A 19637-nucleotide genomic window follows, 5' to 3' on the forward strand; every position below is an offset into this window, starting at 1 on the left:
GTTGGGGGGGGGGGAGAGGGAAAGGAGATTGACAGCCTCTTTGAGTCTCCTTACAGGAGAGAAAGGGGGGTTATAAATCCAACTCTTCTTCTTTGATTTCATTCATCTTGTATGCCTCATTGGGAGTAAAATCCAACAGCTGCAATCTATTTACACTAACATTTTTCCAAGAGGACACAAATCAATCTTTTCCATTAAGGCTTATAAACCCCCTCATTAGACACAAGCTTCTTATGGAATAGCGAAAAGACTGTTTGCCACACATGGGCCTCCAGGGATTTCTGACCTAATTCTGCCCAGAAACACTGTTTGGCATCCCTGGAAGAGATCAATGAAATTGTGTTAATGATTGATCAATGGTTTCATCTACCACTTCAGTCAAGACTACAGTACTATACAATAATTGGGTAGCAACCTTGGTGTTAAAAGCTTTGATTGTTCCAAGTATAAAGTTCCCACCTCTGATGTAGAAAAAACTAATTGGAGTGTTACTTACAGCTAAAATTTAATATTTTTGAGATGTAATTTCCAATTTAGGTTAGCTTGGAACATGTACCCAAATTATTAAATTATTTAACTTGATCAATTTTACATCTGTTACGATACCAGGTATAAACAGGAGCAATTCTGGCTGATTGTAGATTTTGTGGTATTAATAGGTAGGTCCTCCTCCTGACAGTAATCAGAAGAGGCCTTGAGTGTTTTATAGAGGTCTGTTGCAGAGCAAAAAAGGAGCAAAGTATCATCTGTTTATAACGTTAGTAGTATCGCTTGATCTGCCAGTTTGCGAGCATATGCTGAATATGGTTCTAGAAAAGAAGCCAAATAATTTATATATAGATAAAGAGGAATCAGTAATTTTTTTAATTCAAGGATATAGTGGCATAACATTTTCCTTACTAAAGCTAGTAGATTTATGAAGTAATAATTTTGAGGATCCGAAAACCTTTCTTTCTTATGGCCCATTCCCAAGTTTGACCTCATCCCAGAATTGTTTATTCTGAAAAAGATGACAGCCAGGATCCTAGCACACCACACTGGGTTGACCTTAAAGAACTTGGCAGCATATAAATCAGGTCCAGGCACCTTATGGATTTTTAAATCTTTAATTAAGATGATTATTTCACTGGTAGTAACTGGAGGCCACTCTGGAGCCAGCAAAGAATCCGGTACCTTTGGATTGGGAATAGAAGAATAAAAACAACAACAAAAGTGTTGTTCCCACAACTTAAGGGCAATATGATACATAAGTGACACTGCAATCTCACTGATCAGTTTCCAAAAAATACTTGGCTGCCACATCTGCCTCCTGCAGCAGTTTCCATCCTGGCATCATATCTTCCTTTTTCTTTTGATTGATCAAATTTTTAAGATTCTTTTTCAGACCTAGTGCATTATCTAGATCCTGTATTATGTATGTAAAAAGCAATAAATTTTAAATAACAAAAAATAGATGTGTAGCCTTTAGTAGGTGCTTCCAGTCCTTGCAGATTTAATAATCTCTAAGTGTATTGTATAATTTCTGATTACAACTTGTGGTTCAGACACTGTTAACAAACAGGAAAGATACCTTTAAAGCAGAAAAATATCATTAGCCACACTTGTGTGTAGTATTTATTTCATGAACGTAGTTTTAACTTGTTGAAAATGGAAATGTGATAATGATTCTTATGTTATATATACATGATTTAATGGTAGCCACTCTAGTCTTTGCAAAATAATGTGCATCAGTCACTCTAACAGGAAAAACTGAATGGGTAGAAAAATTGTGGCATTTTTTTTTCAAGCTTAAGATCAAAGATCATTGGTACAATATGAGAACTTGGTGAAAGGTCTGGAGTTCAGATTAATAATGATGGAAGAAGGCATACCAGGTGGTACTAACGGATCTACTCTGAATCTTACTGAGATTATTCCATGGGGTTTAACCCTAGGAAAGATTTCTTAGGATCATAGTGCCAAAGAACTTGAAGATGGGGTGCTGTGTGGTTTTCGGGCTGTGTTCTAGCAGCATTCTCTCCATGCTAGAACACGGCCATACAGCCCGGAAACCACACAGCCCCCCCGTGAAAGCCTTCGACAATAACTTGAAGATGATTGAATGTTTGGGTTTTTTGTATAAATTGATACTTTGATCAATACTTCAGCATATGAACAAATAAATTAAGAGGGAGAAAGGGAAGTTGCAAAAATAGTTTAAAACATTTTGGACTGCTTTTTAATTAACCCATGGTATGCTGGGTATTAACATAATTTTGCTCAGGGTTTATTAATATTAATTACTATATGTGCTTAATGAAGTGCCTTTGAAATCCCATCATACAAAAAATTAAAGGCTGACTTTGATCCTTTGTTTATTAATATAAGTAAAAGATTGCTGTTGCTATAATGTGTAAGTTTCTGCTTTGATTTTTTAAAAAAAGTTTTTATTTGCTTTGCTATTTGTAGATGAATGCCAGAAGATTCTAATGTGGTGCTTATGTTGTCTGTACAGTGGTGAACCACAGAACCCTGTGGAATTGAAGGCCAACAGCTGGATACAAGTAAGCAAATGGATCTTCCCCTGACTGCTTTCAATTAACTTGATTATTTAAAGGTGTGGCATCTACAGCAAAGAGACTGTGTAATTTTTAGAAGCCACTCTAGAGACATTGTATGCTTGCATTGTGTTGAAATATGTTCCACTTTAATTAAAACACAATGCATTCTATCTCTCATTTTAAACATTAAAAAGATATAGTGTTCAAACTGGAGCAATTTTAATACAGAAGAACCTGAACTCCGGCAGTTTCTAGTGAAGAACAAAGTCCACAAATCATCAAGCAAGAGAGTGCTATAAGAACAAACTTTCAATTAGGAGAAAAAATAATGTAATTTGGAAAGATGCCATTGTTTGTTTTGAAAGCTATTTATATGCACTCTATAATTTTGTTCTTTTGTTTAATCTTTTCAGCCTTGGTAGAATCTAATTGTATCCAAGTTTTTTTCAGAGACAGTGAAATAAAATATTTCTGTGTAGCTTTAAAGAATTTAGTTAACTGTAAGTTAAATGAATCCATGGTTGCTTGAATGTTTGTCAGGATGCCATTGCTGGGAGGGGAGAATTGTTGGGGATTGCTTTCATTTTTGTAGATGCTGCTTTATGTTTCCCTGGCCTTGGAGCTCAGCGGCTGGGACGGGCCTTTAGGCTGGACTGTTCTAACTAACTTGGTTCCCATGTGGGGGTGGGGATTTGCTGCAACATATTATCAAGTGCTTTGGCGCCTTTTCACCAGAACTGTTTTCTCCTGTCTTACTCCTGTCTTCAATAAAATCCTTGAACCCATCAAGTGAGTTATTGTTTGAACAGGGAAACTCACATTAATTCAGTTCTGCCATTGTTCATGTTGCCAATTTCATGTTTCAATTGCAAGCTGAAGTTGCGAACACCATATTGGCGATAATGGCTTTTCGACAGGAGGATGCGGCTGCACCCCCACTTGGGGGTGAACTGTCTCCTCACTTTGTGGATTATGGAGCGGAGTTGACGAGAGTTGAGCCTGACATAGAGGCTGTTGCCACTGGCGTTGAATGGCTTCACCTCTGAAACCGTGGCTCTGTCCAGCAGCAAGGACAGCCACGGGTCAGAGACTGGATCAACGACTGTTACCGAACCCAATCGGTGGGACCTTAGGCTGCCAGTGGTTACAACCCGAATTGGTGGATTGGCTCTGGGCACCAGGTCAGAGGACTCTTACAACCCAGAGAGAGAGCCTTTGGAATACCACACCCAAAATTGGATGTTCTCACCGGGGGGGGGCTCGCCCTCAGGCTCTATTGGCAACATGCTCTGAGCCCCAGAAAAGCACAGTGTGGCTGGCCAAACTGGTACCTCTGGCCTGTAACTACAAATCAGAATCTGACTCTGAACTCTTGAGAGCACCAGACGCCCCACGAAGGGGTGTTGAACAGTGGAAAGAGGAGAGGAGTGAATTTCAAGCTGAGATCCGATAGCTGCACCGGGAAATGGAATTGCTGTGGGCTCAGACAGAGGCAGCGGAAGCAGCTCGCCCGCAGAGTGCGGGAAGCAACTTGGTTGGTCCTCCCCACTTTCAGTTCAACCCTCAGGGGAGAGCAACGGAACCCCCTTCTCCTACCCAGCAGTGACCCCGCCACTGAATGTGGGCATGGAGCCCCGGGAGCTTTTGGAGGAATGCCTCCTGGCCCCCCTCCTGGTTTGACATCCCCTCACGGACATGCTCTGAACCAAGGGAAAGGGCTCAGCTGCTACCCAGCCAAAAGCATCTCTTGGGTGGGGATCATCATGCCAAACAGCATTTGATGCTCTGGAAAAAGCATTTACTTCTGAACTCATTTTGAAACATGCTGACCCTGCCCAGCCATTTATAGTTCATGTAGATGCCTCAGACAAAGCCATGGGGGCATCCCTCTTGCAACAGGGAGAGGACAGAAAATTGCACCCTTGTGCTTATCTCTCCAAAACATTTACTGGATCTGAGGTCAATTGAACTGTGCGGGGTAAAGAACTTGGAGCAATCAAACAGGCTCTAACCAAACAGGCTCACTTGGAGGCACTGGTTGGAGGGAACCCAGTGCCCCTATCAAGTTTGGATAGATCATAAAAATCTCGCCGCTCTCAGCACCCCTGGCAGGTTGTCGGCTAAACAGCTTTGCTGGGCTGATTTCTTTTCCCGTTGCAATTTTACCATCCACTTCTTCCTGGTCAAAACAAACTGCTTGGTGGATGCGCTTTCCTGTCTTCCTGTTTCCAATGAGGCGGAGTCTAAATTGCCCCAAACCGTACTTTCCCTCACCCAGTTGGGAGTGGCCACTACTACTCGTATGCAAACTTGCCTGCAGGACACAACTCCTACGTTCTGCCCTCCCTCGGATCTTCTCTCCTCCTTCCTGGAGGTGGACAAGCAGCTGGTTCCCACAGAAGAAGGTGGCCCGTCACTGCTCTTCCGTGATGGACTTTGGTGGAACTGTGATCTCCTGTACGTCCTGCCTCCACTCTGTAAAAAAATCATCCAGCAGGGGCATGATGCCAAAACAGCTGGACACTTTGGTTTTGTCAAAACATTGCACCTTGTCAGGCGGCAATTCTGGTGGCACATGATGCGTAAAGATATTGATACTTATGTTAAGGGATGTTCGGTTTGTGCCATGGCAAAGGGGAATCTTGGTAAACCACAAGGACTTTTACAACCCATATCAGCTCCCACTGCTCCTTGGAAGGTTATTTCTATGGACTTTATCACGGATTTGCCTGCCAGCCATGGAAAAACTATAATTTGGATGGTGGTTGATTTATTTTCCAAACAGGCTCATTTTATTCCATGTGCATTGTTCCCCAGCACCCCCAAGCTGGCAAAAATGTTTGTTCAGTATATCTTTCAATTGCACTCAGCTCCTGACAAGATAATCTCAGATAGGAGCAGTCAATTTGTGTCCAAATTTTGGAGGGCATTCCTACATTTTTTAGGGGTGGAGCAAGCCTTATATTCGACGTATCATGCCGAATCTGATGGCCAGTCAGAACAGACCAATCAAACCCTGGAACAGTATCTGAGATGCTATAGCAACTACCATCAGGATAACTGAGTGGACCTGCTCCCCTGTGCTGAATATGCCTATAATAATGCAGTACACAGCAGTACTGACAAGACACCTTTTGAAGCCGTATCAGGCCAATCTGGCAAGCCAGTCCCCTTTTTAGGCCAACCTGCTGTGGATTGCAGGAGTGGATTCAGCAGATTGCAGGAGTGGATTCAGCAGATGGTTGATGGGTGGGATCCCATCCTCCAGGCCCTACAGAAAGCCAAAGACTCCTACAAGGCTCAAGCAGATAAGCATCGCTGCCCCCTCTCCCTATCTCTGGGAGACATGGTCTATCTGTCAACCAAAAACTTGAGAGATATGCACAAATACAGGAAACTTGGGCACAAATACACTTCTCCTTCCAGGCTACCTGCAAAATCAATGATGTAATGGTGCAACTGGATTTGCCTAAAGCTTTGCGAAAAATCCATCCTATTTTTCATTGCAGCCTCCTGAAGAAAGTGGCTTGTCCCGATTCCTGGCCCCCTGTTCCCTCTCAGCCTCCTCCGATTCAGATTAATGGGGATAACTATTATGAATTGCAGGAAGTGCTGGACTCTTGCATCTATCATAACCGGTTGCAGTACCTGGTATCCTGGAAAGGTTATTTAGCTGGACAGAATGAGTGGGTGAATGCAGAGTGCATCAGAGCACCCCGACTCACCAAAGCATTTCATCGAGCTTGTCCAAGCAAACCGGGGGGAGGGTCTTAAGGGGAGGCGGAAATGTCAGGATGCCATTGCTGGGAGGGGGGAATTGTTGGGGATTGCTTTCATTTTTGTAGATGCTTCTTTATCTGTTTCCCTGGCCTTGGAGCTCAGCAGCTGGGACAGGCCTTCAGGCTGGACTATTCTAACTAACTTGGTTCACATGCACGGGTGGGGATTTGCTGCAACATATTATCAACTGCTTTGGCACCTTTTCGCCAGAACTGTCTTCTCCTGTCTCTCTCATGACTTCACTAAATCTTTGAACCCACCAAGTGAGTTATTGTCTGAATGGGGAAACTGACAATGTTACATGCACCAGAGAGAGCCTTCAATATAGACCTTTTTAATTGTATTTTAAAAACATCTTCTGCATTTACTCAGTCTACTCTAGCAAAATATTTGAGCTCAAAATGTTTAAGCTCCAGTGTCGTTTGTGTAGTTGTTGAAATGCAGGTTTCATTATTATCTTCTTAGGGAATTGAAGAATATATTTAGGACTATACATTGAGAAAAGAAATGTGTTCAGTGAATTGAGGAGGGTCTTTACCAGCTTATAAAATTGTACTGATGCTAATTCAGTAGAATTATTTACTTATCATTGTAACAAGATAATTCTTGTTTAAGTATATTCAGTAGTTATTTTAACAAGTGGGAACCTGAAGACTTGTGGGAGACATCTTCCTCTCCCCCACTATTCCTTCTTTCATTTTCCTGAAACCTCTATAGTCTGTCTTCTTTTCTGGCTCTCATCTCTCCTTTTAGAGTTGTAAATCTCTAGGTGGGGTCTGGAGATATTCTGCAATCTCAAACAGATCTCCCAACAACAGATATCAGTTCCCCTTTAGGGTTGCCTGCTCCAGAAATTCCTAGAGATTTGGGGGTAGCTCCTTGGGAGGGTGAGGTTGGGGAGGGAAGCAACCTCAGCAGGGTATGATGCCATTGACTCCACTCTCCAAAGCAGCCACTTTCTTCAGAGGAATTGACATAAGTATAAGCATTTTATTGTCATTGTGCACATACAACGAAATTTACAGACTCATTTTCATGATCTTTGTCCTCTATAATTCTGGGTAATCTCCACCCACTACCTAGAGGCTGGCAACCCTAGTTCAACTGGAGGAAGTGGCTGCTTTGCATCTGATATTGTGGTTGTGGAATTATAGCCTTCTGAAGTCCCTTCCCTCCTTAAACCTCACCATCCTAAGGCTACACCCTCCAAATCTCCAGATATTTCCTGAAATGGAGTTGGCTCCCCTGCCCACCCAACCTATCTTTATCTGCCCTTCTGTTTTAAGCTTTCCCTCTTCCCTTCCCCCCACTCTACCTAGGAAAACTGTGGCCATTGGGCCGGGCCCTCTTGCATGTCAGGGAATCCTCAGGGACTTGTGGGATGGCACCTCACTTTCTCCTCCCCACACTTTCCCCTTTTCCCTGGCAACCCCCATCCCATCTCCCCTTTCCCCGACTCATTCTCTTTTTCAGTCATTTACCAACCTACCCTTTATCTGCTTTCCAGCTTCAGCTATATTTATTTACTTTGTACCCCATCTTTCTCCACAGTGGGGACCAAAATAGCTGACATTATTCTCTTCTCTTCCTTTTTATCTGCACAACAACCCTGTGAGGTAGGGTGGGCTGAAAGTATATAACCGCCCAGTGTGCTTCCACCACAGTAGGGATTTGAACCAGGGTCTTACAGACCCTGCTCTGAAGCTCCAATGACTACACCATACTGGTTTTCACACTGTTGAACAGTAGCAGACCTAGTTTAGTCACTCAAGACAGGTGGTATCAAGAGGTTCCTTCCAGATGTCAGTTTGCCAATATCCAGGTAACACCTGGAGAAATTCTAGTATTACAACTGAAATTCAGACAACAGAAATCTGTCCCCCTTGATAAAATGACTTCTTTTGACAGTGGGCTCTATGGCATGATACCCTTCAGAGGCCTCTTCCCTCCCCAAACCCTGCTGTCCTTGAACTTCACCATAAAATCTCCAAGAATTCACAAACCTAGACCCACCACTCCAGCAGGCCTGGCCCTATAAGTCTTCCCTCAAAGGCCAAAATGGGCCTAAAAAGGGCCCTGCCACCTCCCCCTGCCTTTTACTCACAGAAACTAAAAATATTGGGATATTGTGGTTGCCTAGCAATATTGTGGTTGCCTAGCAACAGCCACTGAGGAAATCCACTGTGTAAAGCTATGGGTACTTTTTATAATTTTTGGGTTTTTAACCATCCCCATATATTTTTTTAGATTTTACATTTTTCCTAATAACCCCAAGTGAGTAGGTTTCAGACCATATTTTGTAGAGCAATAAGAATCCCTCTATGTTTATCAGGAGTTCTTGAGAGCACCAATATTGGTGGACAAACTGTCCCAAAGATAGTTTGCCCATTGCTATTGATCCTTCCTCCCCCTCCCCCCCCCACGTGCCAATGCTGATTAATTCTGAATGTGTTCTAGGGTACATTATAACATCTTTGTTCATTCAGGTAATCAATCATATTTAGAAATCAAACACCCACAGGTGAATTTGTCTGGAATTAGATCATGATAGTTAATTATGTTTGAAAATCCTCAAGCCTTTAGGAATTTGCTTAACCTTGAAAATAAGAAACTTAGACATGAGCTAAATGGTATGATGCATTCTGTCAGAATTGTAAGAGGTTTTTAGCAGTCTTGAAGGAGTTATGGACTTGTAAGCCGGGGTCCTTTCTCGTTAGATGTAAATATGAAATATTCCACAAATTGCTAACTTAATTCCATGTTCTCGTTAGATGTAAATATGAAATATTCCACAAATTGCTAACTTATGAAATCAACCATGACCTGTTGAAACTGCTCTATTAATGAAAGTGGTATACTTTCCACATTTGCTGCCATCTGCTTAACCTTGAATGGGTGTTTCGAAGCCATATAGTATGTGTCATACTGTTGCAATATGGGCTGTTGTCCAGAGAAGCATAGGATTTTTAAAAAATAAACTAATTTAGGAATACACAGTTAACTCTTGCATCTGTGTTGCAGAAGAAAGAGGCTCTATTTGTCTGACTTTAAATTATATTAACTTCTTTACTCCTCCTTGATAGCTTTTCATTTGAATCAGTATAGAACTAGGATAGATAAGATGGCGCCTGCAACGGATGCTCGGCAGCAGAGCTCCGTTACTATAAGTTTTTAAGCTAATTTCCTCCCGCATTTTTAGCCTGGAGAGGTGAAGTGGAACGAAACGGGACGAGAAGTACGAGATGACGGCATGAGGTACTCGGCTTCCTTTGAGCTTCATGTTTCTTGCCTCCCCTGCGTTCCTCGCCCTCTTTTTGGCAATGACTTTCGCTCCCCTCATTATATTATTTCCCCCATGCTTGGTGGACTGAGCTGACTGGGGTGGAGCTCCATCCGGCAGCTGTGTGTGTATCATTGGAAATCGATTGGCAGAGACTCCCCTCCATTTTCTAACTTGGACCCTGCCGAGGGAGCCAAAGAACTTCACGATCAAAGGGAGCTGAGCGCAATACTACTTGCAGGCAGAAGGCAGCTTGGGGGCAACAGTATGAGAGTGGGTGGTAGAGACCCCATCTTGCCTCAAGTGAAGACACTGCAATTCGATGTCGGCACCCATAGCCAATAGGGGCGGGGCATAACAACTGCTTATGCAGAAGCCTGTTGGAAGAGACCGCCTAGTGCGTGGGTCTCTGGGATGACTTCGGTGCTTTGGAGGGTTATATTAATGATATTCTTTGGTCTCTTGCTTTGGTCTCCGGCTGTTGCACGTCTCTAGTGTCGACCCAATGGCGTCTTCCATCTGCCTAGCATCCGCTGCAGGCTGTGAAAGGATGTTGTAGGGATGTGTGTGTTCAGACAGTGGGGGAGGTAAGTGGCAGACCCCCCCCCGCGCCCCTGCGGTTTCCTGAGACCTCCCCTTCTGGCGTCAGGACGATGATGAGCTTGCCTGACCACTGTGGCGATCACTGGAGGAGACTGGTGATAAGGGAGCTGCGATACTGTGACGAGGAGGACTGCGATACTTTCCAGAAGAAGAGATTACGGTGGCAGGGACCTCCTGTAGTGTTGTGAAGTGTGGAGTGTGGTGTGAGACCACTAACCCAGCGATCTATCAGAGGAGACTGGTGGCAGCAGCCCTCCTGGCCTCCACTTGCAGTCCTGCGAATCACAGGGAGAGGCCGGGGACAGGGGAGTTCTTTTTTTTGCCCTGTGGCCCCACCATCTAACCACCCTGTCCAGTGATCCATCACCTAGCCATTTCTGGCGCCAGCTGGCCATTGGAGTGCAGAATCACGCAGGAACATCAAGAACCATACCTACCAGGATTTTTTTATGGACCTGGAAATGGACCTGGATATCTTTGTCCATTAAGCGACCCTGTGGCCCCTGGAGACACTTTGACAACTGGCTGGACTTGAAGAGGTCATCGCAATCAGCGAGTGAATCCACGGCCTTCATCCATCTCTTCATTTTATTACCTGGAAGCACCCAGCACTTTCCCTAGCTTTTTAGCTTTTAGTCTAGTTTTTAGTCCATTGGTTATTAGTTAACTTAGCTATGAGTTAGCCTTAAACTGAGTGAAGTTTGCCTAGAAGCAGAAACAAAAGGTGTTGAATGCTGCAGGTGTAACCAATAATATATCTGTGTATAGGCTAGACTATTAAGGAGGTAGGTGTTATTGCAAGGCTATTGTCCAGTATATACTAGGCTTAACTATGGGAGGTGGCAGCGAGGGGGCAGAATATGGGTGCCAGGGGATCCCAGTGGTCTGGGGGCGGGGTAGAATGTATGTCGGTAGGAGGGGGCCATATGAGAGAAGAGGGAGATGTATTCATGGCCCGATACCCTTCTGGCCTCCGACCTATCCCGAGGCATGTAATGGGCAGTGGGGGGCTCAAAAGGTATACCCTACTTCGAGCCTGGTGTTGATTAATGCCAGGTCCATTAATAATAAAACAACGACGCTTACTCCGAGATTTCCCTGCGGGGGTACGCAGTCCAGTCGAGATTCCTGGCCTGCATCGCACTGAGACCTGGAGTGCGAGAAGTAGCTGAAGCGGTGGCCATGAACGAGGAGATCACTAGCCCCCAGAGTTTTAAGAAACATTGTCAATCCACCAGCCTCTCGAACACAGGGGAGGGCTGGGGGAGGTGTGGCGATGTTCATCCGAGGAGTCTATCGCCTTCAGGGCAGTCCCTGCCCTTAGAATTTCCGAGGTTGAGTGTGCCCGGACTGGAGTGGCTGTCCAAAGGGGGAAGAGGGTTGGCCGTTTACTCCTGGTGTACCCGGTCGCCCTAAGCGCACCCGGTGGCGACCTACCGCAGCTGCTGGAGAAGCGGTGGCCGAGTGGGCGTTGTAATTCCCCGACTTATTGTCTTGGGGATTTCCTAGCGATCCAATGTGGACTACTACCTGCATGTAACTCAACGACAGCGGACCTGGTGTCATCCATGGCGATGCTGGGACTCTCCCACAATATTACACGCACTGGCGCCACTCCACGTGGGCGGTCACACTTTAGAACCCTGGTTTTGGGGGCAGGAGTGAATATGGTGGTATCCTCTGTTAGCAGAGTGCCGTGGTCCGACCACAGAATTTTGCCCTATGAGGGTCCGGGTGGATTTGCCGCGCCAATCCCGTCTGAGGCGTGACGGACTTATTTAATGTCCGCCCGCGGAGACTTATGGAACCAGATAGGTTCCTGAATGCTCCTCGCGGAGACCCTGAGCCCCCTGGCGCCCTCGATGAGCAGGTGACAGACTGGAATTCCCAGAGACTCATCTGATGCTTAATCGAGGAGATTGCTCCCAAGCGCCCTCTGCGTCCCAGCTTACGGCGCTGAGGCCGCTTGGTATACCGAGGGAGCTGCGCCAAAATGAAGCGGAAACTCAGGCGGCTGGCGAGAAGCGAGGTGTGGAGAAGCTCCGTGTGGCGAAGGGAGGCCGCGAGAACAACTTATAGGGGCGTTTATGAAGGCCACCTATGAGTTGGCGACACGGAGGGCGAAGAATGCCCATTTCTCGTCCTCCCTAGCATCTGCTAGCTCCATGGCACCAGCACAACTTTTTCGGATCGTTCGATCCCTCACACCTCTTTGGTGGAGGGTCTACAAATTCTCAATTGGCAATTGGCTGTAGAAGGCATTTCCAGAAGCTTTTGTAGATAAAAGTCGCATCCCTCCGCCGGGACCTTCGGGCCGCGCTTGATCACAGTAACAGAACTTCGAGGCTCCCTACGCCCGGCTTCAGGAGTCCTAGTCTGGACCCGGTTTTCCCTACTCCTGTGAGTCCGATGTTGACAGGGCCCTAGCTGCTGTTAGACCACTACCTGTCCCTCTGGATCCGTGCCCCTCCTGGCTGATTAAAGCTTGCGGGGAGGAGTTACACGACCCCACCTGTTGAATATAGTTAACTGCTCCCCTTGAGCAAAGGGAGGTATTTCAGGAATTGGGTTGGAAGGACGAGGCAGTGGTCCGCCCACTCTTAAAAAAGACCATCCTTAGATCCTGGAAGATCTGGCCGAATTACGCGTCCGTTCCGAACTTGTAGTTCCTCGGGGAAGAGTAATTGAAAGTGGTGTTGGAGCAGCTTCAGGAAGGGCTTTCCTGGAGGACACATCGGCTTTCTCGATTCCCCTTCCAGTCCGGCTTCCGTGCTTGGGCATGTGGGGCCGGAAGACTGTTCATCCATCGCCATCTGGACAGATATGCTCCGCGTATGCAGCTAGACCGAAGGCGGTCGAAGCTACTGGGTATTGCTTTCGATCTTACAACTTAGCGTTTTGATGTAGTGCGGATCACGACCTTTTGATCCACCGCCTGGCTGCCTCTGGAGTCACGAGCACAGATCCTTCAATGGATTACCTCACGTTTCTTCCAGGGTTACAAGGGGCCAGCTTTACGGTATGAAGATGCTTGAGGATGAGAGCCTCCCACAGAGCCCCACTTAATTGTGGGGATTTCCTCAGGGGGGGCCTTTGGCTTTCCCAGCTCTTATTGCTAACATCTACATAGGCCCCTCAGCTCAGCTGGTGCAGAGTTTTGGGCTGGTCTGTCGCAATATCGCGAGGATGACACCCAGCTCATTCTGTTGATGGAGGGGGGGGAGGCGACCTCCGCCCCTGCAGCTCTACAGCACTGTCTGGAGTCGGTTGCTGGTTGGTTGAGAACAGAGTAGGTTAAAAGCTTAACCCAAGCGAGCCGGAGGTCGCTTTGGCTGGGCGGAGGAGGAGACCGAGGGAATTTCAACGCCGTAAATCTGGAGATGTTGGCCCCAACATCTCTCTGGCTACTGCCCAGCCTGGGGGGTCCATGCCTGGACTCTTCATTATCTATGGAGAAACCAGGTGGCCCATGTTACGCCAGAGTTCGTTCTTCCACGCATGCTCGCCAGGCACGGCGGCTGGCTCCCTATCTCTCCCCAAGTCCGACCACTGGCCACTGGAATGATCCCATCGCGGCGGCGGTCACCTCGAGGCTTGATTATTGTAACTTCGGCTCATCCTGGCGGGCAGCTTCCCTTGCGACTGATCCGGGCTGAAGCTGGAAGCTGGTCCAGAATGCAGCGGCACGGCTTCTAACAGGTGGTGGATTATTCCAGATGCATATCACCCTGTGCATGTGCCGTCTGCACTGGCTTCCGGTGGAGTTCAGGATCGTTTTTCAAAGGTGCTGGTTTTAACCTTTAAGGCCTTAGCAGAGGCATGGGAGCCCTGTACCTTTCGCTTGGGACCGCATCACCCCTTATGTCCCACATAGAGTGCGCTAAACGACTTAGCGGCTTAGCAGCAGATCTACCTGGTGACCCCTGGTCCTGCACAGTGATCTGGCTGGCCTCAGCCCTTGTGGCCAGAGCAGCTTTACGACTCTGGCCCCCGCCTGAGTGGAATGCCTTACCTCCGGCAATGTCACCGGGCCCCTGCACGGGACCTGTAATGAGTTCACTTGCCCAGGGCCTGCTGCAGGCGAGCTTTTCCACCGGGCTTTCCGAGAGGCTTGAGCCCGTGGAATCCCCTACTTCTCGACACATGGAATTGAAATCAAAACTGAGACTGCCGTTTCCATTTCCTATTAAAGCTGGGCCCGTGTCTTACTTATAAATTCCATCCCAGGCCCTACTTACTCCCTCCCCTTTTTCTTCTTTTAATGGCCTTGTTGGTAGCCCTGTCTTAATTAATTTATGAACTGGGTTGCTTAACCTATAGTTCTGTAGTAATGTAAACTGCTGCTTAGTTCTTAAGGTTTTTAATGATTTTAAGTATTTTTATGTTGTTTGTTGATTGCTGTCTATGTAACTTGTAGCCAGCCGTGTTTGGAAGCAGCCTTAGAGCCCGCTTGGGGATAGAAGTGACTCTCATAAGTTTAATAAAATAAAAATAAAATAAATAAAATAAATAGATATGGAAATGTTAATGCTGGCTCAAGCCCAACATTAAGCTCAGTACCACCTGTCACCTCTGAGACCCTCAGCTAAACCTAGCGTTTGGCTCTGCACTACCTCAGAAATCCATGTCAATTTGGAGGCAGCGGCCTAGAGTTGAATGCTGAGTATGGCCAGGCCGAGTCCAGCATCCAACTCTCTGCTGCCTGCCACCTCCAAGCCTAGTGAACTGTGGTGGCGGCCAGCAGGTAAGTGAGGGGAAAGAGGAAAAGGGGAAACATCACTTATGTTTTTGATCCATGCATATCCCCATTTCTAATATCATGCCGGAAAAAGGCATAGGAAGCGTTGGTTAAAATTATTAATTTTCTACAATGATGCAACGTATGTAATCACAACACAAAAATGATCACGTTGTATCAGCCGCTTTTTATGTGAACCAAAGTGCATAACATCACCATGAATAAAGTGCATTAATAAATATCATACAAAACAATTAGTGCGACTATTTTCTGTATAAGAGTCAATTTCACTTATCCTTAAAGGCACAAAGCCTTTTGTATTTTAAACAGTCACTTTTTATATACAAGAATCCAGTGAACCCATCTGCACGGAATGGATGAATGGAGTACGCGTTCTGTGCCGTTTTCGATCATTCTTCATCAGATAAGATTCTCATATTTCTCATCAGCCACTTCCAGGGTAAAAAATTATTGTGAATCTATCACATCCTTATAGATCTCCATGCAGCCTGCAGGTACAGGTCTGCTTCTGTTATTTTTAAAGAGGGGTTAATTTCCAGTTGCTTTATTTTTTAGGTTTCAGGTTTTTCTGCAAACCAGGGAGCTTTTCTCAGTTCTGTAGAAAGATTTTTTTTTCATGATTCAAGTCTCCAAATGTAAGTATCTGTAGATGGCGCTATGTTGAGAAATAGATGTCGGTACTGTGAGTTTTTGTTTCCTCTTAACTATTACAAAAAAGTCATATAGCTTTGAGTTTTCTTTTTCTTTTTTGGTTTTTCAGTTTAAATGGTGTTAATTTGCACTGATAATTTGTTCTGTAAAAACAGACGAATAACTTAAGATATGAGCATTAAAACAAATATTTGGTATAGATTCGTTGTGATGTCCATAATAATCTAAGCATTAGTCAGGTTTTTACACAAGGGATAATAATAAAAGATACATGTTTTATAATAGCTTGTGCACATTAAAATTCTTTATGATGTTTAGAGCTTTTCAAGTTGGATAGTGCAATGGGACTTGCTGCAGCATGTGAAAGTAATTAAAAGAAGGCTGCAAAAGTAATTACAACATGGTGCAGACTGCCTTGGCAGCTATTGGAACATGGAACCCACTTTAATCATAGTGCTTGTCATAATGTGGGTGGTCATGGTGCTGTGATGTTTCAGTCAATCCTTCCCCTTGTAACACTAACTGTAAGAGGGTTGATGTAAATAGCATTCCACAAATGTTTTCATTATGAAAACTTCTCTGATAGGTGATTTCCTTTTGCTTTTGAGACTCTTGGTTTTTTCATCAGTAATTATACAGGACATTCACTTAAAAAAAAAAGGTACTATTTGAAGTAAAATTGTCTTTTCTGATGAATTCATACTTCCCCTCAGCTTAATGCATGATGGTTCCACAATTCTAATGCATTGGTGTATTTGCTGTTTTAGTAAGTATTGTTAATAGTTCACATTCTTTGTTTTGAATTAATATTCCTAACAAATTTTATCACCCTAAATTCTGCAACTGTCAGGGGACCACACCCTCAGACTCCAGCTCTGGATTGGCAAGGACCCAGAAGGCTTGAGTGAAGCCGCAGGAGGAAAACTTACCTTGTCCCCAGGGGGACAACCTGACACCACACCAGGAGCTCAAGCCCTCAGCAAGGGGCCTGGTGTAGGCCTAGAAGCTTGACTGAGGCCTTTGCCTTCCTGGAGTAGTAACAGGGAGGAGCTGGGAACCAGCCTGGCCAGGAAGGACAGAGAGAAGTAACTAGACTGGACGAGGGCTTATAAAGGCTCTGAGGGAAGAGTTGGGAAGGGCTGGAAATGGATGCTGCCATGTAGCTACAGCCTGACTCTGGATCTCTTAGCTTTGGGAAAGGACACTGGAAGCTCAGCTGTACCCAGATGTCCTGTCTGAGCCTGAGGAAAAGCTCCTCAAACCCTGGGGTGTTGAGTGTCAGAGTTCGACATCAACATTTTAAGAACAAAGTTATTTAATAACCAGACTGTTCCTAAGTCTCTTCCTTTTTTTGGCACCCATTGACAAGCTCTCACATTGAAAGTACCTTTCTTTCATTAATGACTTTCCAAAGGTTGTAATATCTGTAATTCGAGTCATTCCTTAAATGTAAAATGAAAATGACCCAAACTAAATTTGAGGTTTGCATCTCAACTCTACCCTTGCTAATGCAGAAGCACATGTGGTTTCAATGGATTTGCTTCAAAATAAGAAGCTTTAAAATTCCAGCCTCTAATTTTTATTCTGTTTTTGGGGGGAAGGGGGGTTGGGAGGAGGCTTTTTAAAATTCTGGTATAATATTGTTCTTTATTGTTTATTTGAAAAAATGGATGAAAAGAAAATCTTTGTGAGATAAACCTGTTGAGTGTGTTGGGTGTTTTTACAAAAGTGATCTTAGTATACAATCATGTTTATGTTTTATTAAAATGATTTATTTCTTATGTAATTTGGTAGTTGTGCTCCATCAACCTTTTCTCTCTTTTCTTTTCACATTTCTCTCCCTCTGTTCTTTAGATATCCCATAGTGTCCAGAAATTGCTAGCTCTTTTTCAAAAACATTTCATGAACGCCAAGCAATAATGTTTTTTTTGTTTAGAGTAATACTGGGTGATACTGGTAAGTTGGAAAGCATAGTTGTTGCTAACAAATGCATCTGTTTCTGGATCTTCTTCCTCACTCTGCTGCATCTACCACAAGTAGAGGTAGTTGTGGGAGGGATATGTGGAAGGCACCAGCTATTGAATGACACACTGGATTTCATTCAAACCACATGTCCAGAATGCAAACATGACATGAATCACATGTACTTTAAGCATTTCCAGGAAAAATGAGTCCACCCTTGAACAGAGATACAGAGGTCTGGAAAAACACCCCATCACTTTTCCCCCAAAGAACTTTTTTTCAGTTATTTGGAGAGAAAAATTGGATGCCTAGAGGAGTCCTTAACAGAACTCTATTTTTTTGCTTGGAGTCAGTAAAATTCTTTTCTAGACAAAGACTTTTATGCAGGAATGTAAGCCTTATAAAATAATTCTTGCTGTGGGCATATGCAACAAATTTTCAAGGATATGTTTAAATGTAATGAATTTTGTTCAAAGTTAATCTGTTATAATGGGTGTGATGATAAAGAATTGAAGAGTTCAGTATTAAAAAGCTGGTAAGTCCATCCATGATTGCATAAGGGGTCAGCATGTTGCATTGTGGGATGTCTTTCCTTACATATCCTTGAATTAGCCTTGTAGGGAACTCTGGTAGTGGCACGGAACATGTATAGATACTTGCAAAGTATAAGCTGAATTTAATAACATATATTACAAATTCTTAGCTTATATTTAATTCACTTCTGTCACATTATCAAAGTTGCGTTGGTACTTATATATGACCTAGAATGGCATTTCCCAAACTGGGTCACAAAAGCAAAATTCTGGGTCACCCACCCCACCCCTGCCCTTGCTCGGAGCCAGACCAGCTGGGATGATGTAGAAGCTTCAGGGCTCCTCCCTGGCCAGCCACCCACCCAGAAAGGGGACAGGACGGAGCAAAAGCTTGCGGCAGACGCTGGTGCCATGAGGGAGGTGGGGGTGGATGCGGCATCCTGGGGAGCCTCCCTGACGCCACCGTGTGCAGAAGAAGTCCAGCGAGGGGCTGGGCTCGCCCCTGCCAAGCCAGCACAAGCAGCCTCATGACAGGGTGTGACCTTGTTAAATGCAACGGTCACCTCCAGATTAGACTATTGCAACTCGCTCTGCGCGGGCCTACCCTTGAGAATGATCCGGAAATTGAAACTGGTCCAGCATGCGGCGGCTCGTTTGCTCACGGGCAGTGCCTCTAGAGATCACATCACGCCCGTGTTGCACCGTCTGCACTGGCTCCCAGTTGAATTCCGAATCGTCTTCAAGGTATTGGTGTTAACCTTGCTAAGACTGCTTCGCGGTCCTGGGACCCTCATACCTCAGGGACCCGTCTGGCCCCCCCCATATGTCCCCCGCGATCCGGTCTCTGCGCTTTCGGCAGAAACCAATTTACTGGAGATCCCGCCCAACCCCCTCTATGATCGCGGCTGGTAGCCTCCCCACACCAGGGCCAGGAGGCTTTTACGGCCCTGCCCTGCCTGGTGGAATGCTCTTCCTCCAGCTGTCCGGGCCCTGCGGTACCTACATGAGTTCCGCAGGGCCTGTAAGGCTGAGTTATTCCGCCGGGCTTTTGGGGAGGCCGGCTGCTGATAGGTGCCCATTAACAACTAAGATCCACTGTTCCCCTCTCAGGGGAGTTGAGGAGTTAATGGCTGAACGCCATCTGTTTTAACTGATTATGAATTAGGAGCGCTGCTTTTAACTGATACGAATTTTTAGTATTTTATTCTGTTATCCGCTTGTTTATATTGTGATGTAAACCGCCCTGAGCCCTTTGGGGGAGGGCGGTATAAAAGTGGAATAAATAAATAAATAAATAAAACCATTTGTTCCTGCCCCAGGGGCGGAGCTGGTGATTGGGAGTGGGCACACATAGGAGTACGAACACCAGGTAAAAGGGATAAAAGGGCAAATGAGGGAAAGCATAGGGTGGGTGAAGAAGGAGGTAGAGAGGTGGTTAGAGTGAGTGACGAGCAGCATGACAGAGGAGAGCAGAGTGAAGGAGCCAGAGGGGAGGAACAACTGGAGCACAATGGCATTCCACTTTGTTG

General features: G+C 45.2%; 1 protein-coding gene across 7 annotated transcripts in view; it reads left to right on the forward strand.

Moving 5' to 3' along the window:
• Positions 1-19637, forward strand: part of FANCC (FA complementation group C) — a 91688-nt gene that overhangs the window by 32640 nt on the left and 39411 nt on the right. For all 7 annotated transcript variants that reach the window (XM_048503448.1, XM_048503450.1, XM_048503449.1 and 4 more), the window contains one exon: positions 2449-2543. In XM_048503448.1, the coding sequence (XP_048359405.1) occupies positions 2449-2543 (95 nt within the window). The remainder of the gene's footprint in view (positions 1-2448; positions 2544-19637) is intronic.

The sequence above is a fragment of the Sphaerodactylus townsendi genome, linkage group LG07 (genome assembly GCF_021028975.2).
Source record: "Sphaerodactylus townsendi isolate TG3544 linkage group LG07, MPM_Stown_v2.3, whole genome shotgun sequence".
NCBI lineage: Eukaryota > Metazoa > Chordata > Lepidosauria > Squamata > Sphaerodactylidae > Sphaerodactylus > Sphaerodactylus townsendi.